Source organism: Natator depressus, chromosome 3, assembly GCF_965152275.1.
Source record: "Natator depressus isolate rNatDep1 chromosome 3, rNatDep2.hap1, whole genome shotgun sequence".
NCBI classification, from domain to species: domain Eukaryota; kingdom Metazoa; phylum Chordata; order Testudines; family Cheloniidae; genus Natator; species Natator depressus.
Window position 1 is genome coordinate 1,166,332 of NC_134236.1, and position 14,041 is coordinate 1,180,372.

The 14,041-nt window shown below is 64.8% G+C and overlaps 1 protein-coding gene across 2 annotated transcripts in view; it reads right to left on the reverse strand.

Moving 5' to 3' along the window:
* Nucleotides 1-12,247, reverse strand: part of CAD (carbamoyl-phosphate synthetase 2, aspartate transcarbamylase, and dihydroorotase) — a 33,480-nt gene extending 21,233 nt beyond the window's left edge. The window contains exons 1-9 of one of the 2 annotated variants that reach the window (XM_074947265.1): nt 12,196-12,247; nt 6,947-7,086; nt 5,933-6,062; nt 5,498-5,640; nt 3,720-3,861; nt 3,262-3,433; nt 2,522-2,707; nt 2,169-2,281; nt 1,401-1,543 (exon numbers count right to left, since the gene is read on the reverse strand). In XM_074947265.1, the coding sequence (XP_074803366.1) occupies nt 1,401-1,543; nt 2,169-2,281; nt 2,522-2,707; nt 3,262-3,433; nt 3,720-3,861; nt 5,498-5,640; nt 5,933-6,062; nt 6,947-7,086; nt 12,196-12,232 (1,206 nt within the window). In that variant the 5' untranslated portion in view covers nt 12,233-12,247. Of the gene's footprint in view, nt 1-1,400; nt 1,544-2,168; nt 2,282-2,521; nt 2,708-3,261; nt 3,434-3,719; nt 3,862-5,497; nt 5,641-5,932; nt 6,063-6,946; nt 7,087-8,919; nt 9,044-12,195 lie in introns of those variants that run through there. The other variant, XM_074947264.1, reaches the window with a different exon arrangement.
* Nucleotides 12,248-14,041: the final 1,794 nt, after the last annotated feature.

Genomic DNA, 14,041 nt, shown 5'->3' on the forward strand with positions numbered 1-14,041 from the left:
GCCCCATATCCCTCCATCACCCTCTGCCCCTTCCACCAACTTTCCGCCCTGTATCCCTCTGCCCCTTCCCCCCCAACCCTCCGCCCCGTATCTCTCCACCACCCGCCCCAACCTTCCGCCCATATCCCTCCGCCACCCTCTGCCCCTTCACCCCAATCCTTCTGTCCCAATATCCTTCCGCCACCTTCTGCCCCTTCGCACCTATCCCCTCTCCCCCCTTTGCACTAACCCCGTGACACACTGTACCTCAAAATAACCCCCTCCAACCCCCACGGTTCACCACTTGTATACGATTGTGTGTGTGGCACAAATCATGCCTCGTGAGGTATCCTTTGAGAAGACCTGATCTGTTGAGCGTCACTCTCCTGCTAATACGTGGGTATCAGCATCATCTATGAAGTTGTGAAATCCGCTCAGTTACTGACCCGTGTTGTGAGTCTGGGGAAGGGACGCTGACTAGCCCCTGACAAACAAAGGGACTGAACGCAGGTGTTGAGAAACTCAACTGCTTAATCAGGTTTCAGAGGAGCAGCCGTGTTAGTCTGTATCCGCAAAAAGAACAGGAGGACTTGTGCCACCTTAGAGACTAACACATTTATTTGAGCATAAGCATTAGATGCATCCGATGAAGTGAGCTGTAGCTCACGAAAGCTCATGCTCAAATCTGTTAGTCTCTAAGGTGCCACAGGGAATCTCTGCCCAGGCCACCTGACCCCGGAAAGGCAAAGAGCTAATGCTGAACTGGGGGGAGGGGTCCCGGGCCGAAAGGAGACATCTCAGCGTACGGTGAAGCAGCTTGTTTGTTCTGCTCTTCCAATGACTCGCCTTGGCAAAGCGTGAGAACTAGATCGCAGCTCTGGCTTTTATTCCTGTTGTAACCACTTCCGACCTTTTAGGCCCATACTGCTCATAATCGCTTCCCCGCTATCGGGCCCCAGTTAATACACTTGGTTCAACGTTTGATCAAAAACAGCGTGAGCAGAGGAATATCCATTGCTCTGTGACGGACTAATTCATGCGCCCGCATTGAGCAGTGGAGATGCACATTTCTGGGGTGCAAGGCTAGACGGGTTTATGGGTGTCTCCCCGTATACTGGTCATGAGTGGCACTTCACTAGGGAGCCTCTCCATGCAGATGGCTCGAGAGCAAAGCCTGGAGGGGCTGCTGGTCACTAGCTGAGCAGTGCTAGAACCGGCCTGGGCTAGAGGGTTAAGGGGACACAGCAGTTCCAGTCTAGCTTGTACTCTGGGGGGTGTCACAGCCCCCCCACCCCCTTTGCTCTCATATCCCTCTGCCACCCTCTCACTCTGCAGCCCCACTGTGTCCCTGCACCACCTCTCCGTGCCTGGGGCCCAAGCAAGGCCGTGACCCAGGGGCTGGGAGCAGCCAGGGGACTCACCTGCGAGCCCGAGTAGTCGAACTCCCCGGCCTGCCCAATGGAGAGGCCCCCCGAGCCCAGGATAAGCACCTTGCGGGGCCGGGCTGTGTCCCCATCCGCCGGGGGCTCCTTGTAGGCCAGCCACTCCCGCAGTCTCTCACGCACTGGGGAGAAAAGCCAGGCCCGGCTGCCGTTAGCCTGGCTAGTGGATCGGGCGCATCCTCAGCATGGCCAAGGCTCGGGCCACGCTCCCACTGTGGACACCCAGCTTGGGCAGCACCCAGCCTCCCTCCAGGCCCCTCGCGCTGGGCTCTCCCCCCTGCTAGCATCACCACACCCCCTGATGGTGCCACCCAGCGGGGAAGAGGGGGCAGACATGCCTCAGCCTGAGACTAGTGCTTCTGATGAGGCGGAGAGGCCAGGAACCTCCATGGAGCTGGGTCTGGCTCCCCGGGGCAAGCAGCCCAGGGGAGCATCTGGTGCCTTTGCCCATGGCATCACGAGGGGCTCAGAAAGACATTCCCTAGAGGTGCCCATGTGGCTCCAGTCACTTCCAGAGGCCCCTCATCTGGAGCCTGCCCTTGCCTCAGAGGGTGGCATGGCATAGCAACACCCATGGGGGCAGCACCCTCCCCGCACTGCTCCGACACGAACCACCCGAGACCGGCTGGGCCGCAAAGCCCGGGGGAGTCTCCTCCCAGGGCACAGCCCGTGGGCCAGCACCCAGCTCAGAGCACCGAGGGCACTGACCAGCCACAGCCGCCCCCCAGAGCCAGGCCAAGCTCCCACCTGTTCTGGAGTTCTGGCTGCCCGTGCTCAGGTCCCGCACAGTCTCCAGGAAGACATCAAAGAGGCCCACGAGGTCTGTGGGGCCAGCCCGGTGCTCTGGGTGAAACTGAACGCTGCAAGGGAATAAGAGTTCCAGCCCGGGTCAGACATGCACCGCCCCATCCCCCCGCCCCCCTGGGCCAGACACGCACCACCCCGCCCTTGCTAAAACCCTGCCACGCGGCACCAGACCCAGGGCACCCCAAGCCATGCCACAACCAGCCCCCTCTGTTCTCTGACATCGCTGGGGGTCTGGCACAGCTGGGCCTGACACCTTCCCCTGGGGCACCCTGGGTCCCCCCCGGCACTCCCACCTGAAGAAGGGCTGGGTGTCATGCACCAGGCCCTCGTTGGAGTGGTCGTTGGCGTTGGTGAAGAGCGCGGCCCAGCCCGGGGGCAGGCTGCCCGGCTCCACTGCGAAGCCGTGGTTCTGTGAGGTGATGAAGCAGCGCCGGGAGTCCTCGTGGATGCAGGGCTGGTTGTGGCCTCGGTTCCCATACCTGGGGGCGGGAGGGGAGGGGTCAGCGAGGGCCCAGGCCCCACCAGGAGCTGCGGAGATGCGGCCCCTGCCCTAGGGAGCTCACAACTAGCTGGCGACAGCCCCCTGCCCTCAGGAATGGGCAGCTCGCCCGAGGCTCCGCCCAGGGAGCAAGGGGCGCGATGGAGCCTCCCCCCGCCGAGTGACCCCACGGGCTGGGTACAGTGCCCGGGGCAGACCGGAGACGGCGCTCCGTGCCAGAGTCTGGTGCTGCGCCAGCTCTCCCCCGGGATGCCCTATTCCTACATCCGGGACACGGACAGCGCTGTTACACAAAACCGGCCCCACAACAGACCCCTGCGGAAGCCCACGGGAGACAGCCCCCCTCCCCCCCCGCCATCCGACACCCTTCCGTTCACAGGGACTCGCTGCCCAGCTCTGCCTCCGTGTACGGCAGCTCTGCCGAGCCCACCTTGCTCCAGCAGCCCCAGCTGGCACGAGCAGGGGAGCTCCACGCCGGGCGCGCTGTGGGGCGCGGGCAGGGCTGCCTGCGGGGCCCAACCCCCACACACTCACTTCATCTTGTAGGTCTTGGCGCCGATGGCCAGCGCGAGCAGCTGGTGCCCCAGGCAGATCCCGAAGACGGGCTTGGGCTGGGGCTCGCCCAGCAGCCGGCGCAGGCTGGCGATGGTCTTCTGGCACGAGAGTGGGTCCCCGGGCCCATTGCTGATGAACAGCCCGTCAAACTCTGCAGGGACAGGACGGGTCAGCAGCAGGGCAGCACCCATGGCCCCCGCAGCCTCCCCGATATCCCAGCTCCCGCCTTCCCCCGTGGCACCGCAGCCCCCGCCCCCACCTTCCCCTGCAGCACCCCAGCCCCTGCCTGAGCAGCTCCCTGCCCCTTCAGCACCAGGGGCCCCCCCCTCAGCCATCCTCAGCACCCCACGCATGCCGGGCACGCCGCCCTGGTACCCCGCACTGGGCACAACACTCTCAGCTGCTCCCACTGATGCCCCCCCACCAGAGCCCCTCACCTGCGCTGTCCAGGGGGTGGTCCCAGGGCACCACGGTCACAGCCGCCCCCCGCTGGCACAGGCACCGGATCTGGTTGTACTTCAGGCCACAATCCACAGCTGTGATCCTGACCGAGCCGCCAGGGTTGAACACTCTGGGCTCCTGCGGGGAGATGGGACAAAGGAGGCCAGTGGCAGGCCAGCCAAGAGCCCCGCAGCAACCACTGCCCGCGCAGCTCCCTGCCCCACCCCGGAGCTGAGGGGAGAAGGGGATGGGGTGAGGGGAGGAGCCCAGTGTCACAGATCCACGGGACAGATACTACGCCCCAGCTTGGGAACAGTCTCTTATGGGACCCCCTCAATGGGCCAGAGCCCCCAGGGTCCCACTCTTCCTGAGGGTCGGCCACGCGGCCTCACTGGCTCCAGCCCCCGGCTTGGCACCGGAGCTGAGCCTGCGTGACCCAGACGCCTGGGAGAGACCTGCCCACCCCTCAGGGACACCCAGCCAGGACTTGCAGCGACACCACCGGGCGCTTTGCAAACCAAGCAGGGTTTATTCGCCGCCCGGAAGCAGCATCGGCAGGTCTCAGCTTAGCCTGGAGAAACCAAGGTTAGAACTGGTCCATTCTGGTCCAGCCAGAGCCACCCGCCAGCCAAACGGGAGTGATTCCGCTTGGGGCTCCGTCTCTCCCTCGGACACCTGCTTCAGTGCCCGCTTCCTCCGGCATCCCCCTCTTCAGTCCCTGCCTGGCCTGGTCTGCACTAGGAACGTCCCTGGGCGGAGCGGCGTCTCTCGGGGCGTGGAAAACCCAGAGACGCAGCTCTGCCGACCCAGCCGCCCGCGCAGACAGCGAAAGGCTTCTCCTGTCAGCCTCCCTCCCTGCCAGCCAGCACTGGGTTTGCAATGGTGCCCAGTGGTGCCCGGGCCAGACTCAGAAGGGCCCTGGCCCCCAGACCGGGGCCCTGGCCCACACTGAAACCCTGCCCCCGCTCAGCCCCTTTCGTGGCCCCATCCACCCCACTGCTCTCCACCACCAACCCCCCACCCCCACAAGCAGCAGGCAGGGCCTCGGGGCGCAGCACGGCGGGGCAGAGGGAGGGGACCGAGACCCACACGAGGTCAATCCGGCCCTGCTCCTGCCTGTCGGGCAGTGGCTTGGCCAGACCGAGGGAAAAGCACCACCCCGTGTGGAGCACAGACACTCCCTCAGCCCTTCCTTCTCTCCCGGGGGGCCTTTACTCAGGCGCCCGCTGGGGGGTGGGGGGGACCTTCCTCCAGGGCCATGCGTGTCCAGGTCACCGGGGCTTTCCAGCGTCTCCTACGGCGGGTTCCCCGCAGCCACGGGGTCACTTGCAGCACGTGCCAGCGGACCCCATTCACCACGGCCCAGCCAGCCAGGCGACGCCCCCCTCGCGTCCCGCGTGGCCCCAGGAGCCAACATGACGCACCCCGCAGGGGAACGGCGGACACATCTGTACCAGCGCAGCCACCGAGGGGTGGGGGGCTTCGTCCAACACCCGGTAACACCCTCCCCCCACAACAAGCGCCATACCTCGGCCACGGCCGGTCCCAGCGCAGGCCAGCCCTGAGCGAGGCCGGCAAACGTTACAGAAAACCGCCACATCGTCACCCCCGGCGGGGGAAGTCCTTGGCTCCTACACTGGACACCCCACGCCCCCCAGGAAGTGCCCCCAGGCTAGGCTCAGCCCTGCCCCATCCATCGCCTTCCCCCGGCCAGCCCAGTGCCCCAAGACCCAGCCCCATGCAGGGAGGGGCGACGGGGCGGGCCCAGCTGTACCTTCAATGACACCTCCTGCACCAGGTGCCGCTTGTTGGGGTCCTCGAAGGGCAGGCTCCTCTCTTGGCACCCATCCAGCACCAGCCTGCCCAGCAGCGTCCCCTTCTCCCGGATCCTCTTCGTCAGAGCCCTGGTGTCCACCCCTGCCAGGGATCCCAGCGTGAGCGCCAGAGCCCTCCCCAGCCGGGAGCCCCTCCTCCCACCACCCCCTGCCCCAGCTCCCCAGCCGGGAGCCCCTCCTCCCACCGCCCCCTGCCCCAGCCTGGCCCCTCCTCCAGCCGGGAGCCCCTGCCTCCTGTCCCCAGCCCCCCTCCTCCTCTAACCTAGAGCCCCTGCCCCCTCACCATCCACCCCAAAGCTCCCATCTCACCCCCTTCCCAGCCCCCAGCCTCCCCCCCGGCTCAGCCCCAGCCCTCGCCCCCTCCTGCTCCCCACCTTCCAGCCCGGGAATGTTCTGCTCCTTCAGCCACTGGTCCAGCGAGCACGCGGCGCTCCAGTGGCTGGGGATCTGCGAGCACTCGCCCACGATCAGCGCCGACACGTGGATCTTGCTGGACTCGAACCACTGTGGGCACAGAGAGGGCTGAGCTAGGTGGGTGCCAAGGCGAGCTCTGCAGGACCCCAGCAAATGCCCAAGCATGCAGGGGGCTGCCCCATCCCAGGCAAGGGCTGCCGTGACCGAGTACTCCCTGTCACCCACAGGCCCCACTCCCGCCTCGCAGGGGGCCGCCAGCTGGAGTGAGCGCCCCGGGGAGGGAGAACACCGCGTCACCGGGGGGCTCCCACCCACCTGCCCCTGCACGCTGGCCACGGCAGCCTCGGGGAACCCCTCCCCACGCCTGGCACACGACAGAGATGCAGGCTGGCCCTAGCCCCCTGCCAGAGGGCGCTCTGGATGCGGGGCTGCCCCAGGCCTGTGTTCTGTCTTGCTGGCCCCATGGGAGACGGGCAGGGCCCTGCTGCCGCAGAGCTGCAAGGCAGACAGCCATGGGCGGGGACTTGGGCTGCCTGGGGCAGCCCATTCCAGGCAGGCACCTCACAGGATGCGGCAGGGCCTTCCCCCGGGGCCCCAGCCTCTCCTGAGCAGCAGGCTGCTCTGGGCCCCAGCACAGCACGGGCACAGGGCGCCCACAAGCCCCACCCGCCGGGCTCAGTTGCCACAGCACCGCTCCCCCCCGGCAAGACGCTAGCCACCCGCCTGTCCCGGGAGAGTCCGGGGCCTCGCCAGCCCCCAGCCCCACCACTCAGCGCAGGGGAAGTCGGCTGTGCCGGCCGCCACGGGGCCCCTGTGGGAATCAGGACTGCTCTGCCCTATGGCTGTGGGCGTGGCTGCCCGGTCCTCAGCAACTTCCACCCGCCCCGCAGCTTCATCCGGGCACCTGCAGCAGCCCCCAGGTGCCAACCGCCCCCGCAACCGTCCCCGCGCCCCACCCCTGGCCCGGCGCTCACCCGGCTGAGGCCGTACTGGTCGGGCTCATCCTGTGGGACGCCGTAGTTCCCAATCAGAGGGTAGGTCAGCACCAGGATCTGGGATTTGTAGGAGGGGTCTGTCAAGGCCTCGAGGTAACCCACCATGCCGGTCTGGAAGACTGCAGCCCAGGGGAGGAAGGAGAAACTGCACTCAGCACAGCACGGCTCTGCCAAGGGGGCAGGGCCCCGGAGCATGGCACTGCGCCCCCCCGGCCGTATTGGCACAGCACGGCTCCGCCAGGGGGGCAGGGCCCTGGAGCACAGCACCGCACCGCACCCCCCCCCGGCCCTATTGGCACAACACAGCTCTGCCAGGGGGGCAGGGCCCCGGAGCACGGCACCGCACCCCCCTCCGGTCCTATTGGCCCAGCACGGCTCTGCCAGGGGGGCAGGGCCCCGGAGCACGGCACCGCACCCCCCTCCGGTCCTATTGGCACAGCACGGCTCTGCCAGGGTGGGCAAGGCCCCGGAGCCTGGCACCGCACCCCCCTCCAGCCCTATTGGCACAGCATGGCTCTGCCAGGGGGCAGGGCCCCGGAGCATGGCACCGCACCCCCCTCCGGCCCTATTGGCACAGCACGGCTCTGCCAGGGGGGCAGGGCCCCGGAGCATGGCACCGCACCCCCCTCCGGCCCTATTGGCACAGCACGGCTCTGCCAGGGGGCAGGGCCCCGGAGCATGGCACCGCACCCCCCTCCGGCCCTATTGGCACAGCACGGCTCTGCCAGGGGGGCAGGGCCCCGGAGCATGGCACCGCACCCCCCTCCGGCCCTATTGGCACAGCACGGCTCTGCCAGGTGGCAGGGCCCCGGAGCATGGCACCGCACCCCCCTCCGGCCCTATTGGCACAGCACGGCTCTGCCAGGGGGGCAGGGCCCCGGAGCATGGCACCGCACCCCCCTCCGGTCCTATTGGCACAGCACGGCTCTGCCGGGGGGCAGGGCCCCAGAGCATGGCACCGCACCCCCTCCGGCCCTATTGGCACAGCACGGCTCTGCCGGGGGGGCAGGGCCCCAGAGCATGGCACCGCACCCCCTCCGGCCCTATTGGCACAGCACGGCTCTGCCGGGGGGCAGGGCCCCAGAGCATGGCACCGCACCCCCTCCGGCCCTATTGGCACAGCACGGCTCTGCCGGGGGGCAGGGCCCCAGAGCATGGCACCGCACCCCCTCCGGCCCTATTGGCACAGCACGGCTCTGCCGGGGGGGCAGGGCCCCAGAGCATGGCACCGCACCCCCTCCGGCCCTATTGGCACAGCACGGCTCTGCCAGGGGGGCAGGGCCCCAGAGCATGGCACCGCACCCCCTCCGGCCCTATTGGCACAGCACGGCTCTGCCGGGGGGCAGGGCCCCAGAGCATGGCACCGCACCCCCTCCGGCCCTATTGGCACAGCACGGCTCTGCCAGGGTGGGAACAGCAAACAAAGCGTCCCCAGCGACTGGAAGATGCTGCCAAAGGCTGCAGCCTGGCACCAGGAACCCCCTCCCCTGGGCTCTAGAGCAGCCCCCTCCGCTGGGCACCCTGCCCCAGGCACGGGGCACCCCCGCACCCGGCCTGGGGAGAGGAGAGACCCTGCGACGCTGGGGCACACTGCAGTGCTGGGGGGAGCAGTGCGGGCCTGGGCACAGGATCGGATGGAGCCTTTCCCACCCCCCGCCCCCCCAGGCTCCGCCGGGGCCTGCCCCCCATTCCCTACCCGCCACCGGGCCTGCCCCCCATTCCCTTCCCCCCACCGGCTCCGCCGGGGCCTGCCCCCCATTCCCTTCCCCCCACCGGCCCTGCCCCCTATCCCCTTCCCCCGACCGGATCTGCCGGGGCCTGCCCCCCATTCCCTTCCCCCCACCGGCCCTGCCCTTCCCCCGACCGGCTCTGCCGGGGCCTGCCCCCCACCGGCTCTGCCCCCCATTCCCGCATCCCCCCGGGCTCCGCCAGGCCGCCCCCGCCCCACTCACCCACTTCCCCGGCGGCGGAGCGCGCAGCCCCGAAGGGGCGGCCCCGCAGCACGGCCCCGTCCTGCAGCACCAGGCAGCCCATGGCGGGGCCGGGCACGTGGGCGCGGGGCGGGGAGGCCGCGGCGGCTGCGGGGACACGGCGCCGCGTGCGGGGACTACGCCGGCCTGCGCGGGAGGGGCCGGATGCGGACTGGGCGAGCCCGCCCCGAGCGAGCCCCGCCCCGGCTCCGAGCTCCCGAGCCCGCCCCGAGCGAGCCCCGCCCCGGCTCCGAGACCCCGAGCCCGCCCCGAGCGAGCCCCGCCCCGGCTCCGAGCCGCCGAGCCCGCCCCGAGCGAGCCCTGCCCCGGCTCCGAGCTCCCGAGCCCGCCCCGAGCGAGCCCCGCCCCGGCTCCGAGACCCCGAGCCCGCCCCGAGCGAGCCCCGCCCCCGGCTCCGAGCCGCCGAGCCCGCCCCGAGCGAGCCCCGCCCCGGCTCCGAGCTCCCGAGCCCGCCCCGAGCGAGCCCCGCCCCGGCTCCGAGACCCCCTCCCAGCGAGCCCCGCCCCGGCTCCGAGCTCCCGAGCCCGCCCCACCCGAGCGAGCCCCGCCCCCGGCTCCGAGACCCCGAGCCCGCCCCCCAGCGAGCCCCGACCCCGCCTCCGAGCCCCGGAGCCCCCCCCACCCGAGCGAGCCCCGCCCCCGGCTCCGAGACCCCGAGCCCGCCCCCCAGCGAGCCCCGACCCCGCCTCCGAGCCCCCGAGCCCGCCCCGAGCGAGCCCCGCCCCGGCTCCGAGCTCGCCTCGACGGGCACGGCGGGAGTTCCCAGGGCCCGCGGGCGAGGCCGCGCTGCTTTGCCGGTGCCCAGTGGTGCCGGGGGAGCCGGCGGGTCCCTGCCTTGCTGGCTCTGCCCTCCGCCAACTCTCTATTCAGACCAGACACCCCTGCCCGCCCCTCCTCCGAGAGCCACCCGCCATCCCCCCATCGCTCGCCCTCCCCCCCTCACTGGCTTATTTTCACCCCGCTGGCTCAGCTGGGGGTGCAGGCTGTGGGGTGGGGCCAGAAGTGAGGGGTTCAGGATGCGGGAGGGGGCTCCAGGCTGGGGCTGAGGGTTGGGGTGCAGAGGGGGGTGAGGGCTCTGCTGTGGGGCTGTGGATGAGGGATTTGGGGTGCGGGAGGGGGCTCCAGGCTGGGGCTGAGGGTTAGGGTGCGGAGGGAGGTGGGGGCTCTGGCTGGCGCTGCGGGCTCTGGTGTGGGGCTGTGGATGAGGGATTTGGGGTGCGGAGGGGGCTCCAGGCTGGGGCTGAGGGGTTCGGAGTGTGGAAGGGGGCTCCAGGCTGGGGCTGAGGGGTTCGGAGTGCGGAAGGGGGCTCCAGGCTGGGGCTGAGGGTTGGGGTGCGGAGGGGGGTGAGGGGTCTGGTGTGGGGCTGTGGATGAGGGATTTGGGGTGCGGGAGGGGGCTCCAGGCCGGGCCTGAGGGTTGGGGTGCGGAGGGGGGTGAGGGCTCTGGTGTGGGGCTGTGGATGAGGCATTTGGGGTGTGGGAGGGGGCTCCAGGCTGGGGCTGAGGGGTTCGGAGTGCGGAAGGGGGCTCCAGGCTGGGCAGTGGGCATCCCCTGGCAGGCCCGTCGGGGCCGGTGCGTTACAGCGTCTCCCAGAGGCTCTCAGCAGCCTAGGGCTGGACGGGCCCTCCAGAGGCATCTGCTCCTGTCCCCCACAGCGAGGCAGGACCACGGACTGTCTGACCAGCCCTGATGGGGGGGTGTCCAGCCGGCTCTGGGGAACCTCCAGTGGGGACGGGGGCTCCACGGCCTCCCTGGGCAATCCGTCCCACTGCGTGACCCCCCGGGCAGGACGCTTTTCCTGGGGTCCAACCGAAACCGCCCTGGCTGCAAGTGAGCCCATGGCCTTTGATCCTGTCCTCAGTGGTTAAGGAGAACAGCTTATCCTCCTCTTCACAGTGTAACCACACACCTCCTGGCGTGGTGCTGGGGCACCCAGAGCACTGGAGAGTAATGAGTCTGCCACAGCTTTTAGCTCATGCAGTAGAGCAGAGGTGGGCAAACGACGGCCCACAGGCCACATCCAGCCCTCAGGACCATCTTGCCCAGCCCTTGAGCTCCTGGCCGGGGAGGCTACCCTTGGCCCCTCCCCTGCAGCTACACCACTGCATGGGCAGTGCGGCTGGCTCCGGGCGGCAGGACCGCGAGCTCCTGCTGCTCTCAGCTGCATGGTAAGGGGGCGGGTGTTGGATAGGGGCAGGGGGTCCTGGGGGGCAGTTGGGTGGGGCAGAGGTTCTGGGGAGGGGGTGGTCGGGGATGGGGAACGGGAGGGGTGGATAGGGGGTGGGGTCCCGGGGGGGTGGTTAGGGGTGGGGGGTCCCAGGAGGGGGGGGGGTGGATGGGTCAGGGGTTCTGAGGGGGGCAGTCAGGGTGTGGGAAGTGGGAGGGGGTAGATAGGGGCAGGGGCCAGACTGTTTGGGGAGGCACAGCATTCTCTGCCCGGCCCTCCATATAGTTTCGCACCCCGATGTGGCCCTCGGGCCAAAAAGTTTGCCCACCCCTGCTGTAGAGGCTCATGCATTTAGCTGCAGAAGTCCTAGGTTCAATCCCACCCACTGGCATCTGTTGGCATTACAAAAACTTCTTACACACTTTAAATCTGTTACCATGCCACCCTCCGTCATCTCCAGATGAAACAAACCCAATGTTTTCAATCTTCCCCCAGAGGTCATGGGTTTGAGACCTTTAATGGGTTTTGTTGCTCTTCTCTGGACTTTCTCCAACTTCTCCAGATCTTTTCTGTAGTGTGCCCACAACTGGACACAATACTCCAGCCTTATCAGCATGGAGAGGCGAGGAAGAATTACTTCCCACGTTTCGCTTACAACACTCCTGCTAACAATCCCAGAACAGTGTTTGCTTCTTTCGCAACAGTATTGCATTGTAGACTCATACTTCGTTTGCGAGCCACTCTAAGCCTTCGATTCTCTGCTGCAGTGCCCCTTCCTAAGCAGTCCTGCCCCATTTTTTGGCTGTACATGCTATTTTTTTCCCCAGGTCATTTATGGTAAAGATTTTATTGTGCACATCGAAACACCACCCATCTACCAGGAGAAAGAAAACCAATACAATTACATTGAAGATGGGAGAGCATGCAGAGGGACTGCTGCAAGAAGCCAGCTTTCTCTTTCTTCCCTTGACCAAATGCTGGGGGGAAATGCAAACACAGCCCCCCCACCACAAATGATGCAGTCCAGTTCTACTCTCTTATACCAAAAGAAGGGGCCAGCAACGCCTACCAGCCACGAGGTGAGACAGCATTTTTGGACAGGCCATCTTCCAACTTGCATGGCGAGAGCCAAAGGGAGTGGTCCAAGAGGCTGCAAAAGCAGAAAGTGCAATAATAATGGGTGATTTCAACTATCCTCATAATGACTGAGTAAATGTTATCTCAGGGCGTGTCGCAGAGAGAACATTTCTAGATCCCATAAAGGCCTGTTTCTTGGAGCAGCCTGTCCTGCAACCCCTAAGGGATGAGGCAATTCTTGATTTAGTCCTAAGTAGAGCACAGGATCTGGACCAAGAAGTGACTATAACTGAACTACGAGGTAAAAGCAACCACAATGTAATTAAATTTAACCTCCTTGTATTGTAAATAATATAAAAACTCCAGCATGGTAACACTTCACTTGGAAAAGGGGAACAATACAAAACTTAGGAAGGGTACAGGGAGTCCGGCGGCACCTTAAAGGCTAACAGATTTATTTGGGCACAAGCTTTCGTGGGTAAAAAAGGTTTTTTACGAAAGCTTGTGCCCAAATAAATCTGTTAGTCTTTAAGGTGCCACCGGACTCCCTGTGGTTTTTGTGGATACAGACTAACGCGGCTGCCCCCTGTTACTTAGGAAGGCTGTTAGAGGTAAAAAGGCACTGTTCACAAGGGTTACTTGCCGGCAAGCAGCTTGGGGACTGTTTACAAACGCCGTAGCACCGGCTCAGACTAAGTGTGGACCCCAAATCAGCAAAGACAATGAGAGGACCAAAAGAACGCGACCATGGCTTAACAGATGGGTAGTAGAGGCCAAAAAAAGAGCATCCTTTCAAGCCTGGAAGTCAAATCCTAGTGAGGCTAATAAGAAGGAAAGAAAACTCTGGCAGGTAAGTTGGAAAGTACAGTACGGCAGGCCACGAAGGAACTTGCTAAAGACAAAAAACTAACAGTAAGATTTTTTTTAAGTATAGGCAGTGGGGCCACTAGACGACGAAGGTGTTAGAGGAGCACTCAAGGACGACAAGGCCATTACAGGGAAGTGAAATTAATTCTTTGCAGCAGTCTTCACTGCAGAGGATGTGGGGGAGATTCCCCACATCAGAGCTGTTCTTTCTGGGTGACACATCTGAAGTACAGCCCCACACGTGTCAGTAGAAGAGATTATAGATTACTAAATTAGACACTAATTTAGTTGCAAGGACCAGATGGGATTCACCTCAGAATTTGACAGGAACTCAAATCTGAAATTGTAGGGCTACCAGCTGTGGTGTGTAACCAAACACTGAAACTCACATCTGTCCCAGATGACTGGGAAGGTAGCTAATGTAACGCCAGTTTGAAAAAAGAACTCCAGAGATGATCTTGACAATTACAGGCGGGTAAATCTAACTTCAGTTTAAGGCAGATTGGGAGAAATTATATTACAGAACAGAATTATCAGGCACACAGATTAACACGATTTGCTGGGGAAGAGTCAACACAGCTTTGTAAAGGGGAATTGTGCCCCAGCAACCTAGTAAAAATTTTTGTGAGTGTCAGCAAAAATGGAAACAAGGACCCTCAGCAAAGACTTTTAAGGCAACTAAATAGAATCATAGAAGATCAGGGTTGGAAGGGACCTCAGGAGGTCATCTAGTCCAACCCCCTGCTCAAAGCAGGACCAATCCCCAACTAAATCATCCCAGCCAGGGCTTTGTCAAGCCTGACCTTAAAAACCTCTAAGGAAGGAGATTCCACCACCTCCCTAGGGAACACATTCCAGTGCATCACCACCCTCCTAGTGAAATAGTGTTTCCTAATATACAACTGATGTTATTGACATAAACTGTAACCGTATAGAGCATTGTTGCAGCCACTGTTATATATTTGCAGCAA